Here is a 27,814-nt window from a genome sequence, read left to right as displayed (position 1 = left end):
CAGTCACCTATGTCACCTCCTCAAATGGCCTGGACAACAATTGTGGTATTGTCACTATAACCCCCTTTAGGGAGAAGAAACCGAGGGGCAGGGAGAAAGTGGGGTTCCCTTGGCCGCCAACGGGGTCATCTGTGGCCCAGGTGCCGGCCCTACCTCGGGGCTTGCTGGCGAGGTGGCCCGTCGAGCTCATGGTCCGCCTCGCCTCCCAGCCGGGGCTCCACAGCGGCGTCCCTCCATCCAGGGAGCAGGTGGGAGAGAGAGGAGTCTGGGCCTGTATGTCTGCCCAGTCCCAGGGAGCCCCTCTGCCCCTGCTGGGCACCAAGCCTCCAGGACAGACTGGGGCTGCACATGTGGCTGCCACAGGCACGGTCCTGGGGCACGAGGGCAGAGAATCCAAGACCAGGTCCCCGAGAGAGTCCGCTGCCTCGGACCTGAGCAGCTTGGCAGTCAGGACATCGATCCGCCGCTTCAGGATGTTGGCCACGGTCTCCAGGGCCTGCAGCCGGGCCCGCTTGTACCGGAAGTGCAGGGGGCCCGGCGTGCCCAGGCGCTCAGCCTCCTCGGAGTCCAGATAGATGCACAGCCCCGGGTGTGGGGCATGGGTGGTCGGGTCCTGGAGCTTCGGGGGGCCTGGAGAGCCAGTGGCAGATGTCAGCAGGGGAGTGCCATCCCAGCCTTCCTGGGGAGCCCCCGTCTCCAGAGTCTCGGTGTGGCTCAAGGCTCTGTTCAAACACAGGCAGAAGCTGCAGGGAGAGAGGTTGTGGAGGGTCAGGTCTCCAGTGGTGTGTGTGAAACACACACGTGCAGGGATAGGCCAGCTGCAGCTTCCGTGACAGACCCAGGGTCTAGTCACAGTGTCTATTTATGGCCACGGTGCTGGTTACAGAGCATCTACAGGACTGCACATGGCTGTTCGCAAGAACAAGGACGCCTGGAGGTATTTCTTGGATGTGACGCCAAAAGCACAGGCAATGAGAGAAAGGAAAGATTGCAGTACTTCAAAATCCAAAACTTCTACACATCAAAGGATACAATAAACAGTGTGAAAAGGCAACCCAGGGAATAGGAGATCTTTATAAACCGTAAGTCTCACAAGGGTTAAAATGCAGAACATGTAAAAAACACCTACGACTCAACAACAACAAAAACCTAAAAAAAACCAAAAACTCATAGACACAGACAATAGTTTAGTGGTTGCCAGAGGGTAAGGGGGGTGGGGGGTGGGGGGTGGGAGATGAGGGTAAGGGGGATCAAATATATGGTGATGGAAGAACTGACTCTGGGTGGTGAACACACAATGGGATTTATAGATGATGTGATACAGAATTGTACACCTGAAATCTATGTAATTTTACTAACAATTGTCACCCCAATAAATTAAAAAAAAAAAACAAAAACCTAAAGAAGCCGGTTAAAAATGGGCAAAGGACTTGAATAGACATTTCTCCAAAGAAGAATTGCCAATAAGCTTACAAAGGGGCTCAACATCACTAATCATTAGGGAAACACAACTCAAAACCACAGTGGGATACCACGTCACACCTATTATCATGGTGTGATTGTAGATCACACCAGAAAACGACAAGTGTTGGCGAGGATGTGGAGAGACTGGACGCTTGTCCAGTGCTGAGGGGAATGTGAAGTGGAGCCGCCATGATGGAAAGCAGTATGGTGGCTCCTTGAAAAATTAGATTCATGTCACCCAGCAATCCCACATCTGGGTATTTATCTAAAAGAAACGAAAGCAGGGACTCGAACAGGTGTTCATACCTTCACGTTCACAGTCGCACTATTCACAAGAGCTAAAATGTGGGAGCACCCCCAGTGTCCACCGACAGAGGACAGGGTACACCAAACGGGGTCCCTCCACACAGTGGAATGTCACAGCCCTGAAAGGAAGGAGGTCCTGACACCCGCTACCACGTGGATGGACCCTGAGGACACTGTGCTCAGTGAAACGAGCCTGTCCCAGGACAAACCCTGCAGGACCCCCTCACAGGAGGTCCCCAGAGGAGTCAGATTCAGAGACAGGAAGTCGATGGAAGCTGGGGCTGGGGGAGGGGTGGGGAGTGAGTGTTTAATGGGGACAGGGTGTCAGTTTGGGGAGACGAGAAAGTCCTGCAGATGATGGAGGTGGTGGCCGCACGACAGGGTGACTGTGCCTAATGCCACTGAGCTGGCACTTAAAAATGAGTGAGATGGTCAATTTTCTGTGTATTTTCCTCCAATTTTTTTAGAGTAAAAAAGAAAGCACACAATGAAGCAAGATGAAGGAGCGCAGCCTCCTGCAGCCGTGGAATGACCCCAGCATGGTGTCAGGACAGCCAGGACCTCCATTGGCCCTTCCGTTGAAGGCAGGGTGGCCCTTGGGGGTGGGGCCGTTTTGTTGGTCCAGGTGTGGGTTACATGTGTGCTCAGCGCGTGACTGTCCATTGAGCTGCACACCTAGGACCTGGTCCTCGTCTTTAAAAAGCTTTAAAATACAGAGTCCTGGGCTGCCCTGTGGACCCGGAGTCTGGGGAGGAGCCTGGGGATGGACACTTTTAAGACAAAAGGGAGCCAGAGAAACTTCCAGGGCCCAGGGGAAGGGGGTTGAAGGGCTGCAAAGAGAACTGGGAGCTGAGCACCCAGGGGGTCCACCCAAAGCCCCCTCCCAGAGCACAGACTGCCAAAGATGCATCTAGGAGCGAGGTCGGGAGCCAGCGCAGGGTGGGAGGTGCCTGGAGGGTGGCATCTCCTCAGCCTCCTGCCACGAGCGTCCTCCAAGCCTGGCTCCTTGTCACACCACCCTCCCCAGTCAGTGAGCAAAGTGGCCTGGGCGTGGCTGCACTGGCCAGGCCCACGCAGCATTCCAGGGAGTGCTTCCCAGGTGAGGGCAGGCACTGGAAAGGTGGCCTTAGGGAGAGGTGACAGTCAAGCCCCCCAGGCAAAGTGGGGGGAAGGTCTCTGACCCTGTGCTTCAAGATGCTGGGGGCGTGGGGGCTTGTGGACAGCTGCCCCACCAGCATTAGAACACATGGTGGCAAAAACAAAACAAAAACAAAAGCAAAGGGGAAAAAAACAGAAAATAAATGTTGACAAAGATGGGGAGAAACTGAGCTCCGACACTGCCGGCGGGAGGCAAAATTGTGTGGCAGTTCCCATGCGGCCCGACCATGCTACTCTTACCGTGTTTCCCTGAAAATAAGACCTAGCCGGACAATCAGCTCTAACGCGTCTTTTGGAGCAAAAATTAATATAAGACCCAGTACTTATATTATATTATACTATACCCAGAACTTATAGTAAAATAAGACCGGGTCTTATATTAATTTTTGCTCCAAAAGACGCATTACAGCTGATGGTCTGGCTAGGTCTTATTTTTGGGGAAACACCGTAGTATCTACCCAAGAAGTATCCAGACAAGTCACTCTCAGCACCTCTGTTCACAACGGCACAGGGGAAACAGCCCAAGTGTCCGTCAGCTGCCCATGGAGGAACCAAGTGTTGTCCCCCCGACAGTGGAACAGCACGTGGCCACAAATAGGAGCCGCCCAGACACGTTACGGCAGGGATGAACCTAGGAGACGTGCTCAGTGAGAGAAGCCGTGCGCCACAGGCCACATGTTGGAGAGTCCCTTTATATGAAATGTCCAGGTGAATCCAGAGACAGAAGGCAGGCTGGGGGCTGCCAGGGGCTGGGGGAGGAGTGGGGTGTGACTGTCAATGGGGACGGGTTTCCTTTGGGTGATGAAATGTTCTGGAACTGGGCAGAGGTGCTGGTCACACAATATTGTGAATGCTCAATGCCACTCAAGTGTTCACGTTGAAATGGTGAACTTGATGTGATGGGAATATCTCCCCAGTGAAATCTCAGGCTCTGTGCAGCAGTGGGTGGAGGAAGCTGCGCCTCTCCTGCCCCCAGGAGCCCCACACAAGAAGTGCAGCCCCTCTTCCCCTCCCCGTCACCTGCATACCCACCTGCCTGGGGCCTCCTGGTCCCCCAGCACCATGCCGGAAGTCACCTTGCTCCACTGCAGCACTGGTGACCCCAGGCTCCCGGGGGCTTCCAGGTCCTGCAACAGAGGAAGACGCAGTCAGAGCCCCACTCCGGGCCAGAATATCCCGACACCCTCTCCGGTCTCAGGCTGGACTCCTCAAGGACCCCTCTTTAGGGACTAGGACAGAGGCAATGGGGTCCCTCCAGAGCCCCGTTATACCCAGGGAGGCAGGCATTTGGGGACTCGGGGACTGGAGGCAGTGGCTGAGCTGGCCAGCACTCTATCCACACCCCAGTACATGCCCTGGACTGTGTAGAATGCGGAACGAAGGTCACGATGCCAGGGTTGGTCTGGGAGACCACGGGGAAGGCTTTGCCAGGGCCGCCTCTGCCCAGGACAGCCTCCCTCTGCTTCCTGTAGATGTCCTGCAGCCGCTGGTTTCTCAGCGCCAGCGCCCGCACGGCCTTGGCCTTCTCCTCCAGGGCCTGCTGCCTCCGTGCCAGTGTCTTCTGGCGCATGAACTCCCGCAGGCACTCGGAGCTGTAAGGGTGGCCCAGGAGCCCCCGGAGCTTCGGGCAGGGGGGTGGCAACCGGGCCTCGTTCTCCTTCCTAGGTGCGTTCTGAGGGGCGCTGTGGGTGGGCCTTGGCCAGGTGTGCTTCGCTCCGGAGGGCAGCAGCAGGGAGCCTCTGCCCCTGCATGGGGTGCCAGCCCTCTGTGTGAAGGAGGCGCTCCAGGGCCGCTGGGCAGGAGGGCTCGGCCTTCCCAGGGGGTCCCATGGTCCTCCAGAAGGAGCCTCCCAGTTCTCACAAGTGGCCCGGGTCCTCTGCCCCGCGGAGGCGCTCCAGGGCCGCGAAGGGAGGTAGGTCAGCCTTTCAGGGGTGCTATCAGATCTATGGAAGGAGGAGTCCTGTCCTTGGGCTGACCAGGCCCTCTGCGGACAGGACCCCCACCTGGCCAAGGTGCTCCAGTGCTGCCTGGTGGGGAAACTGCCATCCCTCTCTAAGGAGGGGTGTGTCCCCTCTGCTGTGGCCTGAGGACCCTTCAAGAAGGATTCCCGCACATCGGGGGCACTGCAGGGGCCCTGGTGCTTCCGCCCTGTCAGGTCCCGTAGCCACAGCTTCGATGACTGGTGCTCCTGCCCTCCCCTGTGTTGCCGGTCTTGGGCCAACTGCAGCCCTGCCTGGATTTGCTGGCGGAGTTCTCGAAGGACGGTCATGGCAGATTGGATGCTCATGGGTTGCTTGCAGGAAGTCAGGTTGGGCGTGTTGGCAGACACCTGTGGGTCACTGCACACAGAGGCTGGGCTGGGCATCCGACAGACTGGGGTGCTCTCAGCAGCCCCAACTTTCTTGCTGTCTCCTGCAAAGACAGGCAGTCACAGGGGTAGCAGGACCTGCTGGGCTCAGGGAGAAGCAGACGGGCCTCCCTCCCAGAGGCACCCTCGCTCCCATCCTGGGGAGCCCCCCTCTTGGCCTCTGCACTCATCATCGACTCGAGGAAGCCCTCAGGGGCAGGTGCCACGTCTGTGTGACTCGAGGCTGTGCTGGGCCCCGGTGGAAACTGAGCTCAAGCAGGGGTGTGCTGTCTGCTAAGAGGCTTGCTGGCTCTCACCCCGTGGTCCCTAAATCAGCAAAGCCTAGATGGCCATGCCCTGCCTCCCAGGAGTCAAAAGCGTGGCTCTCAGGGGCAGAAATTCTGTTGTTAGGCTTTTGAATATAGTGGTTTCCCAAAGTCCCCCATCTAATGGCAGTTTGGGAGGCGTTTGACAGGGTACTGGGGGAGAGGTGCTGCTCCCACACCCAATGCCACCTCCTTCCCAGGCAGCGCGGGAACCTGGACTCTCTCCCTCCGTGACCACCCCCAGATGCCACAGCAGATTAGGGTGGAGCCCAAGGCAGAGATACAAGGTACCTAATTCTGCGGTTGGGGCCAGGTCCCTTGAGGGTGCCTCGCCCTGGAGCCTGGGGAGGGCGGGAGGGGGCCCAAGCAGCTCCCTCGCCAGAGCTTGTCCTTTCCTCCAGGCGGAAACACCGGTCAACTCAAAATCTTAAACAGAGAAAACACACAGCGGGACAAAGCCCTCAAATGCTGGCCCAGACGGGGAGGTTGGCGGCTCCGTGCAGCCCAGGAGGGCAGCTCCCAGGCTCCCAGAGGGGCTCGGGGTGAAATCCCTCTTGTCCAGGCCTCTGGGGCAGAGCCACACTGTCAGCCACCAGCCAGCCAGAGGCAGGACTGAGTCCCCAGGTGACCTGACTTCTCTGACCCTCTGTCTCGTCTTCAGTAAACAGGGGAAATAAAACCCGCTCCCTACGGCTTTGTCTGTAAAACCTCGACACCGGCCCAGGCACATGGCCTGTGCTCAGTAATGCTGACTAATAATAATAATAATGATAATTAATAATAATTAATAATAATTAGTAAGCCAACAGTACTCATTTGCACAGAGCTGAAGTAAATTAATTTGTTTTTAAGCAGGTGAGACTCAATGAATGACAACAACGGGTGGGGGATCAACGAAGACGCACAGGCTGGCAGGATGAGGGGTCCCAGGAAGTGTCTCCCAAACACAAACTTTCTTTAATAACTGTTGTCACATAATAAACATCATCTATCAAGGTTTTACTTCATAATCCCAGGTTACACTCACCAAATGCCAATATCAGCCCCACCGTCATTATAAACCCCATCCACGAGGGCCCTGGTGGAGGCAGGAAGCAGCTGCCAGACTATAATTCACACACACGCATGCACATGTACTCACATGCTGCCCCTCCCCCAGGGCCAGGCCAGGGCAAACCACAGGGAAACAAGACTGCCCAAGCCAGAACTTGTCCTGCCCCTTGGGCATTTCTGCCAAGTGACGGTGCCTTACAGCAGAGACCACCCAGAGAGCTGACCACCCAGGGACAGGCCACCAGACAGGGTCAGGCGTCTCCCTAGCACACGCAGCCCCTAGACATGGCCCCCTCCTAACGGCCCAGATCCAGAGACCTCAGCCCCAGGCCTGAAGCTGCGGAAGGGGAAGGGACCACTCAGAGCCATGCCCTCCAGAGGCCATGCCCCCAGGAAGGATCCTGAAGACACCCCCACCCACACCTCTCTGGGCCAGGACACCAAAACCCTGCTTTCTTTAAGTCACATCCTTTGTAAAGCCATGCCCCTCTAAGAACTGTCCCCCAGAGCTTGTCCTCCATAAGCCATGCCCCAATAGGACGGGACCTTCTCTCTAGTAGGACACTCTTAATAGCCCCCTCCCAGGGCCATGCCTTCCAGCCCCAAGCTCCTGGGGACACCAGAGGTTAAGAGCTCAGGAGTCCCAGACCTGGGTTTAATTCAGGCTCTTCCCATCACTAGCTATGGCCCTTGGGCAAGTGACATAACTTCTCTATGCCTCAGTTCCCCATCTGTACGCTTCTCCCCACAGAGCCACATGGATGAAAAAGCGGTCATTACCACTCTAGGAGCTGGGCCTGGAAAGGTCAGGGCAGAGTCAAAGGCAGGGCTGAGGCTGGGACTGCCCGCCAGGCCTCCTCTGGGTTTTGGGCGGGACCAGTGTGCTAGGGTTTCCCAGAGGACTCCTGCGTCCTGGCACCTGTACTGCTGTGCTGCCCAAATGACCTCTGACCCTCCTCTGGGGCACCCCGTGGGGGGGCGGGGGCTGCCCTGGCCAGGCCCCCAAGCCCCCACCCCCAGGCCCCTCCTTCGCTGGGCTCTCACCTTCCCCATTAGCCCGCCAGAGGGCCCGGGTCAATAAATGGGTCCTGGGGGGCACATTTTTTCTTCTGCTGAGCAGTTTAATGGCAATTAATTTTTTTACGAGAGGATTTTTAATCTGCGGAAATGGATGAAGTCCCCAAGTGCCCTGTCAGAGTTCCAGGACTGACCTAATCTATGATAAAAAATGCAAAGTGAGGTGATATAATCTGAAATTAAATATCAGGCTTCATTTTCCTCCGGCCGGATGGATGAATATTTTATAACTATTGTGATTTAATTTTTTGTTAACTACAGCAAATTTCTAATTCATCCAATTCCCAAGTCCTGTGACTCTGACCTCTGAGCCCACACTCATCTCTCCTTAGCCAGCTGTGACTTCGTCACTGACAGAAACTAATGGTGAGCGCCACGGGGGTGACACGGCGCTTACGATGATGAATGCAGCCCGTAGCACAGCCTTTGACCCAGTGTCAGGCACACAGCAGGTCATTTTTCAAGTGAGCCATTAAAATAAAACAAACCAAAAAGATAAGGGGGGGGCAGACAACAATGCAGAAAATTGTCATATTTTGTGCATTTTCAGTGGGCCTTCCAGAACCTTCTTCGTGTCTCCCAGCGTCCCTCACTCTCTTAGCAGCTAAATGAGCACATCTGCCCCAGCATGCGCAGCCCTGCCTAAGCTTCCCCACCTCACTCAGGGCCCACCAGGCAAGGTGTGGAGGAGGAAGCGTGATGACGTGAGGCACAGCTCACACACTGCCCACCCCCGTCAGGACTGTCATCTCATGCCATGGGGGAAACTGAGGCACGGGGATGCACAGGAGCAGCTCAAAAGCGGCACCCCAGCTCCAAGTACTCTTAGACTAAGGGTCCCACAGAGCCGGCCTCATTCCCACTGGGTAGGGGTTCTCTCCACTTGGGGGACTCTCCGTGGTGTCCCCAAACCCCTTGGTACAGTGGTCCCAGAGCCCAGACCCAGAGGGCGGGCCTTGAGGTGGTACCAGGTGTGGTCCCAGGGACATACACCTGGGCCGTCTCAGGTAAGGAGCACAGGCCTGGAGCTGGATCGGTCAGGGCCCTACCCTGACTGGCCTGTGTGGCACCTCTGCGCCTCAGTTTCCCCATCTACACAATGGGAGCAAGCCAGCCACCCTGAGGAGAGCAGTGAGGATCACAGAAGCTGATGCCCATAGAGTGCCTGGCACACACCGAGCTGGGCACCGAGCATGGCTCACTCATCCGACCACCAGAACCTTCTCAAGGAACGTTGCAGAGGAGGCTGCCTCCCTGGTCCCCACACACCCACATGCAGCCCGAGGGCAGGGGTCCCTCTCAGGTTCACCCCACAGGCTCCACAAACCATATCCAGGCCGGTGCCCATACCTGCCAGGCCCCGAATTAGGAAGCTCTCCGTGACTGTGGCCCAGCACCAACACCATTTCACAGAACGCTGCCATCATCACACACATGCTCGGCTGTGAGGCGGCTCCAAGTCCCCAGAGGGGTCAGAGAAAGGACACTGCCCAAGGTCTTACTCACCACGAGCGCACAGGTGGGCTTGCTGCCTAAAATTTTCACTCCCAAATCAGGCCATAGGGAAGCTCACGTCCTCGACCAGATGTCCCGCTGCCAAAGGCGGCAAAACCCTGACAGCCCGTTAAGTGATGCCATGTGACAAAACACAGACCCATCTGTCAGCCACACATGTCACGGGCTGCCCATCGTCACACATGCCTGTCAAATGTGTCAGTGCGCTGTGAGTAGCAGACTACAGGCGTGCGGAAGCACAGGCGAGTGCGGGTGTGGCTTTGGACCACTCCAGGGGTGGGAAGGGTGCATGATGGATGTTCAGCTCATCACAGGGCATAGCCCCCTGGGTGGGCGGGACCCACCTGCTGCTCAGTGGCGGCCAGACTCTACACTAACCTGAGACGCCGACGCCCACGCTGCCCCTCCTCGGTGCACAGAGACACCCCCCCAGTCAAGCTCAGCCCCACAGGTCCCAGGTGCCCCCCAGAAGCCTGTGCACATAGGGCTCTAGGCAGGCCCTGGCCACCAGCTATCCTGGCACCGTGTGCCTACCTAGTGAGCCAAACGGTAAGTGCATGTCTCCCAGCCCTGCCAGCCCCACGTGAACCAACCTTACCCTTGTCTTTGGCGGCTCTTCTGGGGGTGGGCGACTTGGGGGCCTTCTCTCTTCTGCAAGAACCACTCTTCGTCTTTTTGGTTTTCTCCCATGGAACTTCAGGAGAGGCGCAGGGGAGGGAGAGAACGTGAGCAGTGGCTCCCAACACACGAGGGGCTCCCCACCGGGCCCCACGGAGCCACGTGGCAATCCTGTCTGCTCCCTGGTCATGCACACCAGAGTGGGCGGCTAAGCGAGAGGCCGCGGGGGCACATATGGCCCTGCGACCCCTCACGGCCACCTGCTGAGCAATCCCCGTGCACGGCTGGGCATGCCAACCCTCCCTCATGGCACGTCCTGACTGTGCACAAATTTGGTGGCCGAGAGCCCCTGAGAATAGGAACAGCCTCACTTCTCAGTCTCTCGACCCAGCTCAGGGATGGGCCACAGCACTCATGTTTGTTGAATGAATAAATGCCTGAAAGGGCCCACGGGTGAACCCTTCGCATAGCAGCTGGCTACAGTGGACAAGGAGAGGAGGAGTGAGCGCTGGGGTCAGAGTGGCCTTCGCCTAGCTGGGTGCACCCTGGCTGGATGATGGGGGGACGTGGAGACTCGGAGGAGGCAGAAGTTGTCCCAAGTCCCATGCGAGCACAGTGACCCACCAGTGAGTGCGAGACAGTGGGCCAAGCCTTCCATGTCCCCACGTGGCTGGAGGCACACGGGACAAACTGACCCAAGGCCTCTCCAGGCCTCCAGTGCGATTGGGTTTGGCCTTGGCCTGTCACTTGGGCCTCGGTGCCCTGACCCTGCTGGCAAGAGGGGCCTTAAGACCCAGGCCCACACAGAAGGCCAAACCCTGCAGGACCCCCTCACAGGAGGTCCCCAGAGGAGTAAGGTTCACAGAGACAGGAAGTAGCGGGTGGGGGAGGGGTGGGCGTGTTTAATGGGGACAGGGTGTCAGTGTGGGGAGACGAGAAGGTCCTGGAGATGATGTGGTGGTGGCCGTGCCACAGTGTGACTGCACCTAATGCCACTGAGCTGGCACTGAAATGTGGCTGAGATGGTAAATTTATGGTGTGTGTATTTAACAACAACTTTAAGAAAAAGACCCAGGCCCTGCCCCATGCCCTGCTTCTGGAAGGTTCTACAACTGGGTGGATGAAATATGACTACCAAGAGCTGGTGACCAGTGACCATGGGTGCTGAGGTCCCCAAGTGGCCGAGGACGGAGTCCTGAATTTCACTGATGGGGGCCGGCAGCCTCCGTGGGGTGGGGAGGGGAGAAGGACCAGGTGGACGAGCTAAGGCCATTGGGTTCCTCGTGGATGGAGGAGGAGGACGAGCAAGTTCTCCAGGAGCCAGAGTCAAAATGGGGACAGGGCAGGAGCCCCCAGCTTTTGTGGGGGAGCTGCTGATGCCGATGGTTAGGCTAGAGCTGGGCTCAAAGAGAAGGTCTTACCCCTGGGCTTTAATCGGCCTGCCCCCCGACCCCGTCTGAGCCTGCACTTGGCTCAGACATGCAGCTGGGGCAAGACACACCTGAAAACATGCCTGTGACCGCCACCCAGAGAGGTCCAGGACTCAAGGCTTGACCAAACTTCACCCCACCCTGGCCACCACGACACCACTGGGACAGGTCACAATTGTGCCCTGGGACCTGAGTCTCACCTACTCCTTCCCCACAGCCCCACAGAAAACTCACAGAGCTCCCCTGGCTGGGACAGCCTGACATCTGCTCCTGAGCCCTTCGCCTCTCTCCTATCCTGAGTCTCCAAAATCTTGCTGGAGTGAGGCTGCTTCTCTGGGACTGTGGCGACGGCCTCCTCCACCCATTCCCCATCCTGCCTCGGAGCAAGCCTGCCAAAGCCACACCACACTGCCTCTGTGCCTAACGCTGCCGCTCTCCAGCCCCTAGGAACGTCCTGTCCGTCTGCCTCTCCGTCCCCACCCCACCTATCTGTGGAGTGAATGAGTGAGCCAAACCCTGGTGGCTCTCTTGGCCCCTGGGTCCTTCCCCACTCGTCTGGAAGTCTGCTGACTCACTGCCAAGCTTTCAGCAGCACCTCCTGAGCAAGGCAGGGCTGTGGCATGGTGGGGCCATCTGGGGACCAGGTGGGCAGTGCTTCCTGTCTGCAAGGTGGAACAGCAAGCCCAGGAGCTGGCAGGACCTGGAGGACCGCTGTGGCTGCCACGTGACCAGGCAGGAAAGACCTCAATGTTCTGTGCAGTCTCGGTGAGGAGATGCCCCTGCCCGGCTGCCCTCTGAGCCCAGCCTGCCCTGCAGGGCCTGCCTGGATGCCTTCCCTGCTGGAAGGCACAGGGTTAGAAACCGGGCTCCAGAGAACGGCAACTAGGTCCAAATCTTGCCTCTTCCTGGCTGGGGTCCCCTCTGACCCTCTGTCCTTGTCTGTGCGTGGGGATTAATAATTGAGGCAGTCACATGGGGTGAGAGAAAAGCTGCATGGAGAGTGCTGAGTCCAGCACTGTGCTGCCCACACCATGGCCTGCGTGTCTGATGGATGTGCCATTCACCTGACGCCTGTTGCTGGGATACCCTGGAGGGCTCACGCCGCTGGCCAAGGACGGCCTTGTCTTCAGCTCCACGCTCAGCCGCACTCAGGGTGCCTAAGCCTGGAGCAGAGTGTGAAGAAGGGGGCATTGTGAGCAGAGGGGCTCATGAAATCTCCAGGAAAAGCTCCCATTGGGCAGCCATGGAAAAGCCTTTCAACACAGCGGCTTTGCCTGAGGCCCCAGGCTGAGTGCTTCTGCGGAGCCCACCTGGATACAGCGCTAAGCTGGGTGGAGATGGGTGGGTGATGGCACCACCGTGTGGCCCAGCCTCACCCAACCGGTGGGGAGCTGGGCCCCAAGTGCCTCAAGCTGGGCACTGTGTGCTGTTTGGACAACGTAGCACAGCAGAGGGCTGTCACAGCACATGCACGAAGTCACACTTTTGCAAAGAGATAACTAACTTAGAGGGACGGCCCCCTGAGGTGTTAACCAGGGCAGTGTGGGGAGAGAGGTACACAGGGAGTGTCCACCATTTTCATTTCATTTTTCATGCTTTGCAGATGTGCTCAGGTAAACAGGTGGTGTCCCTTCCTTTAAGACAAAAGTGCAAGAAGGATAAACCCTGCAGGACCCCCTCACACGAGGTCCCCAGAGGAGTCAGATCAATAGAGACAGGAAGTCGATGGAAGCTGGGGCTGGGGGAGGGGTGGGGAGTGAGTGTTTAATGGGGACAGGGTGTCAGTTTGGGGAGAGGAGAAAGTCCTGCAGATGATGGAGGAGGTGGCCGCACGACAGGGTGACTGTGCCTAATGCCACTGAGCTGGCACTGAAACGTGGCTGAGATGGTCAGTGTTACGTGTGTTTTATAATTTTTTTGAAAAGATACCTTTAAAATAATAATTTTTAAAGAAAAGAAAGCATCTTCCATGTCTCCAAGAAAAAGTTATGTGCCTGCACAGTGAGAAAAGCCACAGGGTTGCATCTCTCTGCCATTTGTCCAACAGAGACGCTGTGTCTGGATAGTTCTTTAAATCCCCACCCTTGCCCACGCCCTGGGGCTAGAGCACACCTTGTTTATGAGAACCTTCGAAATCCCCTGCAGGCTTTTCAAGGTGTTCCTGACCTGAGTCCACACACCTGACCCTGACCCTCACCTGCTTTGCCTACCCCGCCCCTTCCCACAAGGCTGCAGACTCCAGGCCCAGGGCAGCAGGTCCCTTCCATGTCTCCCGCCTCCCGGTGTACCTTGCCTCCCAACGCACCACCCCTGCGGCTCCCCCAGCCCAAAACTCACTCGTCCCCATCAATTCAGCAATGCTTCCTCGTGCTTAAGCCCAGCTCAGTGCATCTCCAGGAGGACGTCCCAGGCTGGGGGCCCCTCTCAGGCGCACACTGGCCACCAGCCCAGGTGGTTCCACCCCGGAACCCACGCAGCCCTCCTGGTGTCCTCTCTGCCCTCTTGCCCCTCGCCAGGGAGAGCCGCCACTGACCTGGGTAGGCCGGGGCCTGAGGGGGGTGCTTCAGCTTCCGGGCCCTCCTCTGGGGGGCTGGTGTGGAGGCTTGGTGGAGCTGCGAGGCGCTGGAGGGTATCGAGGTGCCCAGGGAGGCACAGCTGGCCTGCCACTGCACCTGGGCCCGGATCTTGTCCCTCAGCTGCTCCAGCCGTGGGTTGCTCTCCCTGGGCTGCCGCGGGGACCCCAGCACCCGGGGGGGCCTCTCCTTCCAGGGCCCGTGGGGCGGTGTGCACGACTCATGGCCCCCCGAGGAGCCAGAGAGGCGGCCCGATGACACCGAGCTGTCCCCGTCCTTGGCTTCCTCGCCTGCTGTCCACTCCGGGTAGCTGCAGTGCTCCCCCGGGCGGCCTGGCCTCATGATGTGGTCTGACCAGGCTGTGGAGGGAGCTCCCCACAGAGCACCTGGCTGCACAGAGGGCCTGGACCACCTCAGGGCAGCCACGCGGTCATTCTCAGCTGCAGGTAGTCGCAGCCCGTCTGCCCTTGGGAGAGAAGCAGACACAGCTGGTTAGGTGTGTAGACCTGGCAGAACATCTCACACTGTACCCCACAGTCTCCGGCACCTCTCCTGCTCCCCATTTTTCCTGTCCCAGAACACCACAGACTGAGAAAGGTATGGGGGGGCCAGTAAAATGCCCCCATGCATGGCAGCGCAGAGACGCGTTCTCTCGGGTCCTGACCACACCCCTTTGGCTAGGCCCCCTGATCAGCCCAGGTGACAGATGGGGAAACTGAGGCTTGGGGAGCAGGCACACAGCAGGGGCACTTTTGCCCCCAAGTCCTTGCTCCTTGTACTGACTCAGCCACCTTCTAGTAGGCGTGGCCATCTCCCCAGCAGTGACAGGACCTGGCCAGGTGTGCTGCCACATGCGCCTAAGCTGGCACCAACTACCTAGGCGTCCCAATGGCCGGTCCCCTCGGCGCCCTGACTGAGAGCCGGCCCCGCCTCTGGCTGGCTATCTTTGGGGTGGGGCTGGCTCATTTGTCCAGGCAGGTTGGCATGGTCGCAGGGCCAGGAGCGAGGGCGGAGCTGGTGAACCCAGTCACCACCTGTTCTGAGTGCTTTCACGGGGCAGCCTTGTGGTCTGCAGCCTGGCATCCATCCCTGCTCAGGGCAGGCTGGCCACTGCCCCACTGTGGACACTGGCCTGTCCTGGTCCTCTCGCCCAAGATGGAAACCCTCAGGATGGTCATGGAAACTGGGTGGGCACGGTGGGCTGCCGGGCCCTCCCTAATGAGCTGCCCCTCGGCCGGAGGAGAGAGAATTCCAGTAGCCCCGTGACAGCATAATAACCCTTGTCTCTCAGCAACCGAGGCTGAGCCCTCAGCTCCTCCTGAGGATCCAGGCGGCGCCCCCAGGGCACAGGGGCCAGTAGCTGGCCAGGGCTGGGGGTTGGGCTTGGCCTGGGCCACAATGAGGTGCTGGGGGCTCCTAGGGGCAGTGTTAGGGGCAGGGCTGGGGCTCAACTCCAGGCTGGTGTCGGGCTCAAGGTTCGGTTCTGAGAGGAGTCAGAGTGGGAGCCCGGGTGCAGGAGAGAGGAGCCCCCCTGCTGTGTGTCCCCAGCAGCTGCACGAGGGGCTAAGTGCTCAGGCCCTAACACTAAGGCAAGAACATTAGCCAGCTCTGTCGAAGCCACGGCCTTCTGGCTGTTTGGGGCTAGCCAGGGGAAGCAAGTGCTGGCCTCTGGGCTCTCCCTGGCCGGCAGGTGCTCAGGGCACTCTTTTGCGCATAGAAACAGTAGCTAGAACTGCCCTAGCACCTGGAGCCCCAGGCCTGCTTCCTCGGCCCCTGAGCTCCCGTCCACCCCCAGTGGGCTTCCTGTCCCCTTTGTGATGACTCTGGCAGGGCAGCGTGGTAGGGAGGACCCCCACTCTGTGGTCATCTGGCCCTGAGCTCTCACGGCACAGTCCCCCAGGAGGAGAGCTGGTTCAAACCCCAGCTCTGCTGCAGCCGGCAATACCCTTAGGCAATCATAGACCACCCCCACCCCCCCAGCTCATCTCGGTGGGGTCACTCCCACAGGAGGGGCCTGAGCTGGGGGCCACCGTCAGAGCAATCAGGGAGTGGCTGAGGCGGTCATGAGCACGGATTAGTTTAGGAATTGCCTGACAGGCATTCCTTCTAGAGCAAACCCTGAGGAAGGGGAGTCTGCAGCAAAAGACCCCCTAATTCCAGGCAGGCATGGAGGATGGAACACAATCCGTCCTTGAGGCTTGTTGTAAAGAAACTGTCCTGGGGACAGCGACACCTGGAGCCACTGCTGTCTGGGGAGGCACAGGCAGGGCTCAGAGCTGGAGGCCCTGGTCATGGGGGACACAGCCCCCACACTGAGCCACCAGCAGGGGGGAGGGGCCCAGCGATAGGCCTTGCCTGGATGTGAGGTGCCACCCCCTCCACCCCCACCAGCCTCCCCTGTAGTAAGACGAGGGGAAGGACTTGTGTGCCGCAGAGCATGGAGCCAGCAGGACCCCAAATCCAGCCTCCAGCCACCCCAGGGCACTCAACCACACCTGGAGGCCCAGACAGTTGACGTACCTCTGCAGCCAGGTCCCCCTGCAGGCAGCCGCTCGGCCACCATCCGTCTGGGCCTCATCTGCCTGGCTAACAGTCCCGCCCTGCCCTGGCTGGCCCCGTCCACTGGGGACATCACTCCTCGAGGCTGAAAACAGAGGAGGTACATTTCTTTATGACATCCCAGGGGACTGACCTGGGGCTGCATGGGGAGCCTGGGGGTTGGGGAAGCAGCCTTCCTAATAAAGCCACAGGGCATCAGTGTGTCTCTGATGGGCTGGGTTTCCTGGCCTGCAGACAGCTCCTGCTACATCCCAGGGGCAGGTCTTGGGATGCTGCAGCAAGCTCGGGGGACAAAAGGGAGTGACCATGGCATCCCCCACCTACATCTATTCCCAGAGCCTCCCCACACCTGAGCAGACTCCTTCTGCAGCCTTGACAAGGACACAAGCCCATCCCCCTACCCGGCCGAGGGACCTAGCCACCGCTGCAGCCCCGGGCCGTCCTGCTAAGCAGACGCTGGTCCCTTTACTGAAGGGCCACCTCCCCAGGATCCTCCCCAACTCCCTAGCCTGCTCCCGGAAGGGCCTGGGGAAGGGTCATTCTGAGCAGAAGTGGCCAGAACTGAGTGCCGGGAAGTTTCTCCTGACGGGTGGGCCTGGCCCCTTCTACCCACAAGCTGGAAAACGCTGCAGATACTAAGCTGCCTCCAGCAGCCAGTGGAGAATCACCGTTCCAGGAGCAAGCTACGTCATGAACAGGGCGGGGCAGTCAGTTTAGACCTCTGCCGTTGATAAAAGCAGAACTAGGAAAGCCAATGCTTGATGAATATGGAAATAAACCCCACGAGTGTCATCGGCACCCTGTGAGTTGTGACAAGCCCACCAGCTTCCTTCCCTGCCACACCCCACCAGCATCACGATGGGGCTTCCAGACCCAGTTCTAGATCCAGAGCCAGGCGCTGACTCCCGAAGGCCTCAGGATGTCCCTCTCCCTGCCAGGACCCTCTGTCAATATCCAGCCCCGCCCCTGAACGCCTGCACCTCCTGGGGTGACCGCAGCCTCCAAGCTGGGCTGCAGCTGTCACCTGCCCCTGCACGGAGTAGAGGAGCAGCCCTCACACAGGTCAGGCCTGCGCTCGGCCCAGCGGCACCTGAGCTGATGCTGGCTGGGCTGCAGACTCGCCCCATTCGACCCTGTAGCTCCCTTGGGCTCACAGCTCGCCCCCTGACCCCGCCCTGTCTCCCTCCCCTATGCCACTCTCATTGACAAAGGTCCCTCCCGCCCTTGGTGCTGGTCCCCAGCCATCTGCCTCCCCCACAGGGCTGGGGACAGCTGGGGGTAGGGGTGGCCTGACATGAGAATGCTTGTGGCCGTAAGAGCCCCCAGCGCGGCCGGGCACTTTGGAGCGCAGGACGACAATCCTAAGGGAGAAGTCCAGCTCCAGTCCACAGGCTCAGCCAGTGTCCAGTCCAGCAGCCCGTCAGGGTCAGGCCCCAGGCATGGAGAGACGGCAGCCCTGTTCATCCCGGGGCCGTGCTGGGACACATAGACTGGGAGCCTCACACGGGGTGAGCATTTGGCCGGGAGGGGCTGGTGGGAAGAACGAACCCCCATCCCCTGCCCCCGCATGGCGGGCACAGTGGTGGAGATCCCCATTCCCAGACAAGGGGGGTGCCCGCTAGTGCCCTCGGGCACGTCATTCAGCCCTGCTCCTCACTCGGTAGGGCTTTTCCGAGGGTCAGAGACACACAGAACACAAAGTGCTCCCCCTGGGGCCTGGCACAGACTAAGAAACCTGGCACCTCTGCCCTCAGACCACCAGGCCCTGCACAGAGCTGCCAGGAAGTGGTGACTCACCAGGGTCCGCCTCTCGCCCGGGGGGCCTGCGAGGAGCACACAGCCGTCCTGGCCTGCCGGGGCTGGCTGGGCTGGCTGGCAGGGGGGGAATGGCTTCCTTCTGGAAGCTGGAACCGCTCGACTCTAATTAGCCACACTGTTTACTTCTTACCGCCTGGTCCCTAGAGAAGCAGCCCTGAGGAGGCCTGAGCAGGCTGGGGACAGAGTCAGCGGAAAGGAGTGAGAAGGGCCTGCCACGCCCACTGCCTCCGTGGCCCAGGGCCCTCACACCACATGGAACTGGGTGAAAACAACAGATGGCACAGGTCTATATGCTGGCATGGTGCCCAACGGCCACCTGCTCAGGCCCAGCCCTGAGGAAGCCATCCCCAAAGTCTCCCTGGACCACGATTAGAATCTCTAGCTGCAACAGGCCATGCCTGGAAGGCGCCAGGCAGAGGCTGCTGGAGAGGACACAGGGGCTCAAGGATTTAAATGGATGCTCTCCGGAGGCTGACACAGGCTCAGGTCACATCTGGGGAAATGACATGCAAATGACAGAGCACCTGGGCACATTGAACCCTATAGCACAAAAGCACACACCACACAACAGTCACAACATACAGCACACACGAGCACACACACGTGCACACGTACACACACCAGGTTCTGCAGATGGGGACAAGAAGCACAGGCCCGCCCAGGCTGCCAGCAGGCTTCATGTGGGGGTCAGGTTGGGGTAGCGCCCCCCCCCCCCAGCCTCTGCTGCCTGCTGTGCTCCAACAGCCACCGCATCTCCACCAGCCGCTCCCCAAGGAGGCTGACTGGCTCCTCGGGACTGGTTGGGCCCCAAGGGGACTTGAGCCACAGAGAGGTAGCAGATGCAAGGGCAGGAACGAGGTGACACCACAACCAGTGATCTGGGAAGACGGTTGGAGGTTGGGAGGAGAGTGCCGCTGGGGAAGCCAGATGGCAGTGCTGACAACAGAGCAAACACCTAGGACAATGGCCGGGCCATAGAGTAGCGGGCTCCACAGTCAGAGGCGGCAACACGCAGGAAACGAAGGCACAGCTGCCCGCAGCTTAGATTCTCGGCGCCAGCTCTTGCAACCCACCTCGGCTAAGCAAGAAAGAACTGTGATGCAGCAGCCCAAAGAAACCCAGCACCGGCATCCTGCCCAGGGAGCCCAGAGCCACTCGTGCCAAGGGGAGACTTACAGCCATGCCAACAGAGAGGTCAGCAGGGAGCGCCCGCTGACCTCAAGGTCCCTGCTCCCTCAAGGCCCCAGACCCTGTCACCTCCCTGCACCCCTGCCCAGGTCTGGTCTCAGCCATCCAGCCACACTTTCTGAGCCGGCCCCCACCAGGGGCACCCCGCCAAGGCTAGGGTCACGCCCAGCACGTTACCTGGGCAACCTGGAGCAACCTGGAGCTCCTCACCACAGCCCATGAGGAAGGCTCTGTCGCCTTGCCCACGGTCACACACACTGCAGAGACCTGCCCTCGGCAGCACCTCCCCCAAACTAGGGGCACCCAGAGCAGTGACAGCCATGGACCCTGGCAAGCCCAGGAAAGGGGACTGTGGATACAGATACCCCATCCTGGGGACCAAAACCGTCCTCAAGGGCTCGGAACAGTCACTAGGGGCATGGCTTCTGGGGAGCCGGGCTGAGGGTGTCCTGTTGCTCCAACCTCTAACTCCCTCCTTGACGGGAGTCTTTCAGAAGGACGACCCAGGCCCTTTGCCTAAGGAGAGTTAGCTACAGGGGGTCCATGCTGACTGGTGCTATTGTCAGTAATGGCCCTGCCAGGTGGGACCAAATACAGAGCCATCAGTCCCATTCAGGGCCTGGGGCGGTGTTTATCCCCATTTTACAGGGGGGGAAACTGAGGCAGAGTTCATTAGATGATAATCTAGTGCTGCCTGCAGCTGGACCTGAGCCCAGAGGCAGGGCTGCCCAGTGGGTAGGGCCAGTTGGCATCCCACTCTCAGGGGAAGCCAGACATTGCCCCTGATGAGGCCCCAAGCCCTCAGAGGGAACCCCGAGATGAGAAAACCCCTTCCCAGGGTAGCAGCAAGCAGGAGGGGTAGCTAGGTTACACCCAGCCAAGTCCTGGGAAGGAGTAAAAGCTAAGCCACCCTCCCGACCCACCTGTTCCCCCACCCCTATCCACCACCCTTCTGGTGTTTCCTGCCCTCCCCCCAGGTGCCTGGGGCAGGCTCAGAGGCAGGCCCTTCCCCAGCCCTTACTCACCACCTGGAAGGCTCCAGGCCTCCCAGTCTGTGGGAGGGTGCCAGGCAGCAGCCATGGCTCACAGCTCAGCTGGGAGCAGAGCGCAGGGCCCCCGGTGCCCCGAGCGTGTTCCAGGCACTCAGGAGACAGGCCAGGAGGCTGGGACGAGCCTGGGACAGAAGCACGTCCTGACGTTGCCAGAGAAACCCAGGTGTAAATCCGCACGAGCTCCTCCTCCCGGCTGGCTCTGTGGAGGCTGGGGCCTCACCTGGGCACGGGACACACACCTGGGGCATTCCTCCCCACTGAGCTCCATGGCAGTGGAGGTCAAGGCAGGGAGTGTCTTGGATGCGGTCCACAGCCCAGTCCCCAGGAGTCCTTGCTGGGCTCCTGGTCCCTTCCCAGCCACTGCCCCGCTTTCTCCCTTGTCCCCAGGGCATTCCCACCACCCACCTAGGTCTCTGGCGGTCAGGAGCCAGGGTGCCTGGAGGGGTCCCTCCTGAGACCGTTTTCGGGGGTGTCACCTGAAACACTTCACCCTCTAGACCTCAAGACAGCACTGAGGTGCCAGCCAGGTGGCCAGAGGCTGGAGGAGACAGGCAGCAGAGCCCCTACGAGGTCCAGTTACACCAAACTCAAACCCTCAAACTGGCAAAGCCCTTCGTGTCCTTGGAGTTGACGTGGCAGCCTGGCAGGGGGCACAGGAGGGTTCCCGGCGCTGGGCTTAGGATCTGCACGCTTTCCGTGGCCATTCTACTGGTTTTTCAACTAGAGGGGCCCATCAATGTGCAGGGGAGGCAGGCCTGCTGCCCCCAGGAGTCCAGTGGGGGGTGGAGGCAGCCTGCTGAAAATCCACAGTTCTCCCAGCACAGCTTCAATCAAGATGGGGGGATGCCAGCAGGGGGCGCCCTCTCCCCATCATGGCGGCGGGGGAGCCAACCCGCCTACCAGGGCTGCTGCAGGGGGTTCCTCCGGCCTCTCCTTCTCCTGCCACACCACCCCCAGAAGTTGTGTCCTTCCCCCACAAACAAACAAACAAACAAACAAAAAACTCTTGAAAAACAGTCTTTTGCCAAGAAACTCAGTGGTGTTCAGAAAATATGGGTTTGGGGACAGACTCAGAGCAGCCTGGTCTCTTGAATACTCAAGTACGCCTGCCCCCTGGAGGTGGTGAGGGGCAGCAGTCAGACACTGTCCCAGGGGCACAGGGCACCTGGCAAGGCCCCACCAGAGCACAGCTGAGCCCTCCAAGCAAAGCCACAGTGGAAGCAGCTGTGTCCCTGGGCCAGAGGCTCCGGAGAGGTGACCCCAGAGAGGTGACTCCAGCACTACACCAGTTGGCAGGTGTAGTGCAGCTGTGTACTGCCCACCTGCCTCAGCCACCACAGCCAGGAGATATCTGGCACCTGGAGGTGGACAGGTCAGGTGTGTACCGGTCCTGGGGTACAGGTTACTTTGTCCCTGGATGGCAGAGAAACAGGTAGAAGTCCACTTGGCCCACGGGGAGGCATGGAGACTGGAGCCTGCAAAGGAGCCAGAATCCCTCCCTGAGAGTTTCTGGAACACCGCCCACCCCAGACGGCACAGAAGACCCCCATGCTCGGCGGTAGGGGGCGGCAGCAGCACATCTGCTGTCCAGACTCAGCCGTGCCCATCCTCATGCCTGTGGGTGCCCCTTCCTCTGTCCAGTGGCCACCCTGAGTGGGGACACTGGCTTGTGCAGAGGGAAGGGCCAGGATCCTGCCTGCCTGCCTCAACCTGGAGTTCTGAGATGGAGACTTCAGATCCAAAAACCACTACAAATCAAAACAAAGGAGTGTTTTTCTTTGTTAAACGGAAATGCGCCAATGCAAACACGTCTCTGTGTTTTGAGACAACACTCCTGGCTGCTTTGTCAGTGAGGCTGCACATGGAGTAAGAAGTAATTAAGGTTAAATGAGGTCATAAGGGTGGGGTCCTGGTCCGAAGGGATTGGTGTCCTTACAAGAGGAGCCTGGAGAGAGCTCACAGGGAAGAAAGGCCATGGGGGGGACACAGCAAGAAGGTGGCCATTTACAAGCCAGAAAGTCCTCACCTGAAAGCTAATCAGCCTGTACCTTGACCTTGGACATCCAGCCTCCAGAGTTGTGAGAAATAAATGTCTGTTGTTTAAGCCGCCAGGTCAGTGGGGTTTGGTTGCATAGCCCAAGCCAAGACACACGCCTTCTGAAAACTAACTGCCTCGGTATCCACACAGGGAGAACCTGACCTGTGACCAAGGGGCCAAGATCAAGCTGGTCACTCCGAGGGAGGGGCAGGCTTGTGGGCTCCAAACCTTCAGAGCCGGTCAGACCAGGGCCTCTTCTACTCTCCTGCTTAGGGGTGGAGTGGGAAGGACGGGCGCTGGGCATCGGGACGCAAATGCCCCTCTGGGCACCGTACTCTCAGTGGGCCAGACCAGCCTCTGGACCTCGCCTCCTGATTCCGGTCCTCCCAACCCCCAGGCCCCCACTCCAGCCACAGGCTCTACATTAAAATCAGGCTCCCACGCCATCCCCAGCCCCTCCAGGTCAAAAGGAGGGCCTTTCACCAGCTCACAGTGGGGCCTTTCCCTAATTTCTGAATCTGCCTGGCTCTGAGCTTTGACTCCTCCTGCAGGGAGAGGGAGGAACCTGAAAGTGCAGGTGCCTGAGCCCTGGGGTCCTGTGTCTGGGGAGGGAGGCCCTGGCTCCTCTTCTCCTTCCTTCCTGCAACTTCCCCCTCAGCTGGCTGCAGACACAGGCTCCTTTGGGAAATGCCCACCTGGGGAGTTTACAGTTTGAAGGGGGTAGGGCTTAGCCCAAAGATAGGAATGCTGGTGATGGAGGAATATTTTTCCTGTGAGTCCCCAAATGATGTAGATGATGTTGGATCTGCTGGCAGTTTCTGGGTGTCGGCTGGGACTGTGTCTCGTGAGATTGAAGAATGGAAACACAGACCCAGGAGAGGCAAGGAGTTTTAAAAAGAGGATAGTTTATTGAAAGCAAAGAGTCAGAGATCCCGAGCGGAGGGGGTCCCGAATGGGGGTGGCCCGTGACTGAGGCAAAAGCTCTTCCTTTTATACCTTCCCTTGCCTGTTTGAAGAAGGGAACTGGCACTTTCTAATAAAATTCGTTTTCCAGGTTTGTTCTGCTTGCCCCTCCTAAAGGAATTAGCAAAGTAACCCACTCTTATCAGATCAGCTCCGTTTGTCAGGCCAAAAGGAATTTTATGATTAACCTCAAGGCCTTGTTACATTTTGACCTGGAGCAAAGAAGTGATTTCAAAACCTGGAGTTTTAGGATATGGCTGTCTTTGTTTATTCCACCAGGGACCTCCCTGTGTACCTGGGGACAAGCTAGCTCTCCTGTGTCACTGGGATCAGACGCTTTCCATTTCAGATTAGGGGCTCGGGTTGGCCCGCCGAGGACACCTGCTTTGCTACAGCAAGGCTGCTATCCCCGGCACACCTCAGTCATCGCCCCAGATTATTGGGGTCAGACACGGGCCCGGCACCAAGGGGAGCTTGCAAACTGTGTACAGTACCCCAGGGTACCTCCCGCTTCCCGTTGGACTGACCAGGTGGTTCCAGAATTAGGGAAAGGACCGACTCTCTGCATCACAGGGCCACTGCGAAAAATACAGTGGTGCATCCCCCCACCCACGTGCTGCGTTCAGCCCCTGCTGAGGCTCGGAGGCCAGGCGGAGGCTACCGGCTGATTCTAATGCAAAGCCGGGCCCGGAGGAGGAGGGGGTTCCCATGGCAACCATCACCTGCAGGCCTGGGAACCACTGGGCACAGGCTCAGGGGAGAGACCTGTGTGTGAGGGTGGGCTGGGGGCCAGCGGGGAGTGCCGCCCCCACCCCCACTCTCCTGCTGTCCTTCCTCTTGGTCACTGCTGCACGGACAGACAGACAGGGGCCCCACTGAGGGGACCCCAGCTCCTCTGGGCTGCCACATGCCTGCCTCATGCCCCACGCCCACCCCAGCCGCCCAAGGCCCACTGCCGCCCGCTAGTCCAGGCGTGGGTCTTGCTGTCTCTGGGAAGGGTGTGCTAGCGTGGGCTGTGGGCTGTGGGAGGTTTCTGCAGGTCCCACTGTGTCCCGGACAGCTGGCCACCTCCCAACGCTGCCCCCGTCCTGCGCTCTCTAAGGGTCCCCACACTGCTTCCCAAGGCCAGGCAAGCCTGAGCATGGCACCCTGCCTGCCATCTTCTCTGGGCACATCCTCCCAGTGAAATGGCCACACGTGCCCGAGCACGCCTCCATTCTGGTTCTTTACCCCTGCAGCCCCAAACTCGGGGCTGGCACCACCCCCTCCAGCCTGTCTGACTGCCCAGGGTGAGGCTGGGGAGTGACAGTCTGAGGGCAGGGGAAGGGGGGCTGGGGCCTGCCTCCTCCACACCTGGCAGTACGCTGGCATTTAGGAGCCAGGCCTCCATCAGAGGGGCAGGCACAGGTTGGTTAGGGGGCGCCTGTGGAGGTGTGTGGGTCCCACAGGGATAGGTGTCTTCTAGGCTCTGACCACACGCCAGACATGACAGGTGGCACGCAGGTAGTGAGCCCCCGGGGGTGAAGGTGAGCTCAGTGGCCAAGGCCAGTGGGAAGGACGACGGGAAGAGGAGGGGTTACCGAAGGGTAGAGGCTCCTGCTCCAGGGGCCAGGGCTCAGGGGGCTTCCTCCCCTTCTGGTTACTTTTCCAGGTTTCCAGCCAGCGGGCCAGTCCCTCAACCTGGTGGCCCCAGAGGTACCTGGGCTCCTTCTGATCTTGCTTCCAAAGGGAACACCTGTGCCAGAGGGGTGGGAAATGCCCACCCATTGGCCCCACGCACAGGACGGAGTGGAGGTCCCCCTCCATCTACCCAGAGCTCCAGGAGGCAGCCCGAGGTGGTTGGAGGGGTCAGTGCGGGCTCAGGTTTCATGGCTGTGGGTGATGCCGTGGGGGCCTCATGCTCCCCAAACTGTGCAGAAGGAGAAGTTCTCTCCCCCGCGGAGTGTCTGCTCTGCTCCGGCCCATGCCAAGGGCTTCACAGCAAGGTCTCTTTTACCAGACTTCCATTTGTAAGAGGCCCAGAGAAGGTCGGGTCCCAGCTTGTGAGCAGCTGAGCTGGGCCTGAGCCAGCCCCTCTGTCTCCCTCTCCCCTGTCTCTCTGTCTCTCTCTCTCTGTCTGTCTGTCTTTCTGCCTCTCTCTAGCACTCACAGTGGCACTCGCCTGCCAGGCCTGGGAGGCACACATAGAATGGAGGCAGGAGTTTGGGTCACATAGGCCAAAGGTGAGCCCCTACCGACCGCCCTGCTGTGCCCTGCCTTCTTCCCACAGGCCCTGGGGACATAAACTGGGTGACAGAGCCAGCAGCGGCCAGCAAGTATCCCAGGAATGCTGTGTGGCCAGGTCATTCGATGACATGCGTGCTGTCCAACCTGACGTGGGCCTGCAGTTATTTCCTGGGCATGTGTCACCTCCCAGTGAGGTGCTCGGGGCCTTATAGGGTGGACAGACCATTTCTTTCTGGGCTCCCTGAGCACGTGCCTGTGCACCCATCGGCACCTACGGCCCCAGCTTTCCAAGGACTGGGAGGCCCCCAAGGAGAGGAAATGGCCGTGGGTGATGCCATGGGGCCTCAGGGCAATGGGGGGGCACATGCTCCCCCAAACTGTGCAGAAGGAGTTCTTTCTCAGAATAACGAGTTTATTGGAAACGGCGATTGGACTACGTATTCTTTTTCACGTCTCCCGCCAGGCCTGTCCAGGCCACAGGTCCAGGAAGGGGCGAGTCAGGAAACTAGGGCTTGCCCTCAGCTGCCCTGTGACTCAGCCTGGTAACCTGGGGCATCAGTGCTCTATCCTCTGGTCTGTAGGACGGGAAGGGTGTGCCGATGAGGCGGCATGCCGGGGAGTGCTGAGTGATGGCACGTGGCAGGTGCCCTCAGGTAGGGGTGGCACTGCTGACTGCCAAGGCTGTGCTGACAGAAACCCTTGGTGCTCCGAACACAGTGGGTGGGACAGAGGGGTGATGCCTCCCAGGACCAGGCCCAGCATCGGTGCCTACACTGCCCATCGCATCCCCCCCCTCCCTCCCCTCCCTGCTGACTGGGGCCAGAAGGATGCGTCTGGAGGGGAAATTATTTTTCTTTCCTGTTGCTCCTTTGGGGAAGAGGCTCATCGGGATGGATGGAAGGGGCTGCTCTTGGCCCCGGTGGGAGCACTCGCCCGCCTGGGCTGGTGCACGAGGTGTCATGGGGAGAATTGACAAGACGGACTATAATGAGGTGCTCCGATGTGCAAGGGCAGCAGTCCCCCCAGAGGCCAGGGGAGGGAGGAGCAGCTGGGGAGGGTAAGGGGAGCAAATGGGTGGCCGGATGGGAGGCCAGTGGGAGGCAGTAAAGCTGGAGGGTTGGTGCCCCCAGGAGCTCCCCCTTTCGTAGACCTGTCACCCGGGAGCCACCTGCTCTGCGTGGACCAGAGCTGTGATCAATCTCAGGACTAGGCCACACATGTTGGGCCTGTCACATGATGCATTCGTCATGGTCTACCTTCCTTTGTGAGTTATTTTGCTGGGAGAGGGTCGGGTCTCTGGATGGGAGAAGACACACCTTCATGCAGTGTGGCAGGGGTGTTCCCCCATCCAGCCAGCGCTGCCTGCAGGGGCCCAGCATGGTCCCAACAGCTGGCATTCCCCAAACTCTTACTGTGCGCTGGGTACAGTGACCAGCACCATCCAGAACCCATGATCCTTCACAGCCCCTGGAGGACAGTGCTGCTGAACCCAGTGTACAGGTAGCAGAACTAAGACTCAGAGAGGGAAAGCAACTTGTGCTGGGTCACACAGCGGCGGGAGCGGGGGCAGCCTCCAGTCCTGCTCGGCCTAACTCAGAGCCTGAGCCCTTGGCCAGCTCACTGCATGGCACTCCCAGAGGGTTCCGCCTGTCCCTGGAAGCTCTGATATAAAGTTGAGACTCTTCCAGCCCAGGGACCCCAGCTCCTGTCTCCCTGTGGTGACCACCACAGGGCCATGAAGTTCTCCCTCACTCTGCCATTCACATCACATCACTTACGGGGACCTTCTTGGCACCAGGCATCTGGCCGCAGGCATGGTATCTATGTAGGAGACTCGAAGCAGTGGCTTCCTGGGGTCACTGAGCTCAGACCTGGCATAGGTGGGGCCCGGGGCCCTCAAAGCCCCAGCCCTTACAATGAATGATGTCCGCTCAGGGGGCGCCCCGAGGAGGCAGGCCTGGGGCTGCCGCAGATGAGGGTGGAGCCTCAGTGTGCCGTACCACCCACCCTGCAGGGGCCAGTTGGCAGCCACAGCCAAGGCCAGGAGTTAGGCCTTGCCCAGCTCCTGTGGTCATCGGGGGAGGGTGCGTGGGACGAGCTGCG

At 59.4% G+C, this 27,814-nt stretch overlaps 1 protein-coding gene across 1 annotated transcript in view; it reads right to left on the bottom strand.

The window, feature by feature from the left end:
- The window catches only part of CCDC187 (coiled-coil domain containing 187), a 46,325-nt gene extending 25,640 nt beyond the window's left edge, over positions 1–20,685 (bottom strand). Inside the window, exons 1-9 of the mRNA XM_074331551.1 lie at positions 20,458–20,685; positions 16,388–16,511; positions 13,828–14,333; positions 12,359–12,457; positions 9,845–9,940; positions 5,893–6,027; positions 4,283–5,340; positions 3,961–4,055; positions 10–743 (exon numbers count right to left, since the gene is read on the bottom strand). Of these exons, the coding sequence (XP_074187652.1) occupies positions 10–743; positions 3,961–4,055; positions 4,283–5,340; positions 5,893–6,027; positions 9,845–9,940; positions 12,359–12,457; positions 13,828–14,333; positions 16,388–16,511; positions 20,458–20,512 (2,902 nt within the window). The 5' untranslated portion in view covers positions 20,513–20,685. The remainder of the gene's footprint in view (positions 1–9; positions 744–3,960; positions 4,056–4,282; positions 5,341–5,892; positions 6,028–9,844; positions 9,941–12,358; positions 12,458–13,827; positions 14,334–16,387; positions 16,512–20,457) is intronic.
- Positions 20,686–27,814: the final 7,129 nt, after the last annotated feature.

Source organism: Rhinolophus sinicus, linkage group LG04 (assembly GCF_036562045.2).
Source record: "Rhinolophus sinicus isolate RSC01 linkage group LG04, ASM3656204v1, whole genome shotgun sequence".
NCBI lineage: Eukaryota > Metazoa > Chordata > Mammalia > Chiroptera > Rhinolophidae > Rhinolophus > Rhinolophus sinicus.
The sequence above is the reverse complement of the archived record's forward strand: the minus strand, read 5'-3'. Positions and strand labels throughout refer to the sequence as shown.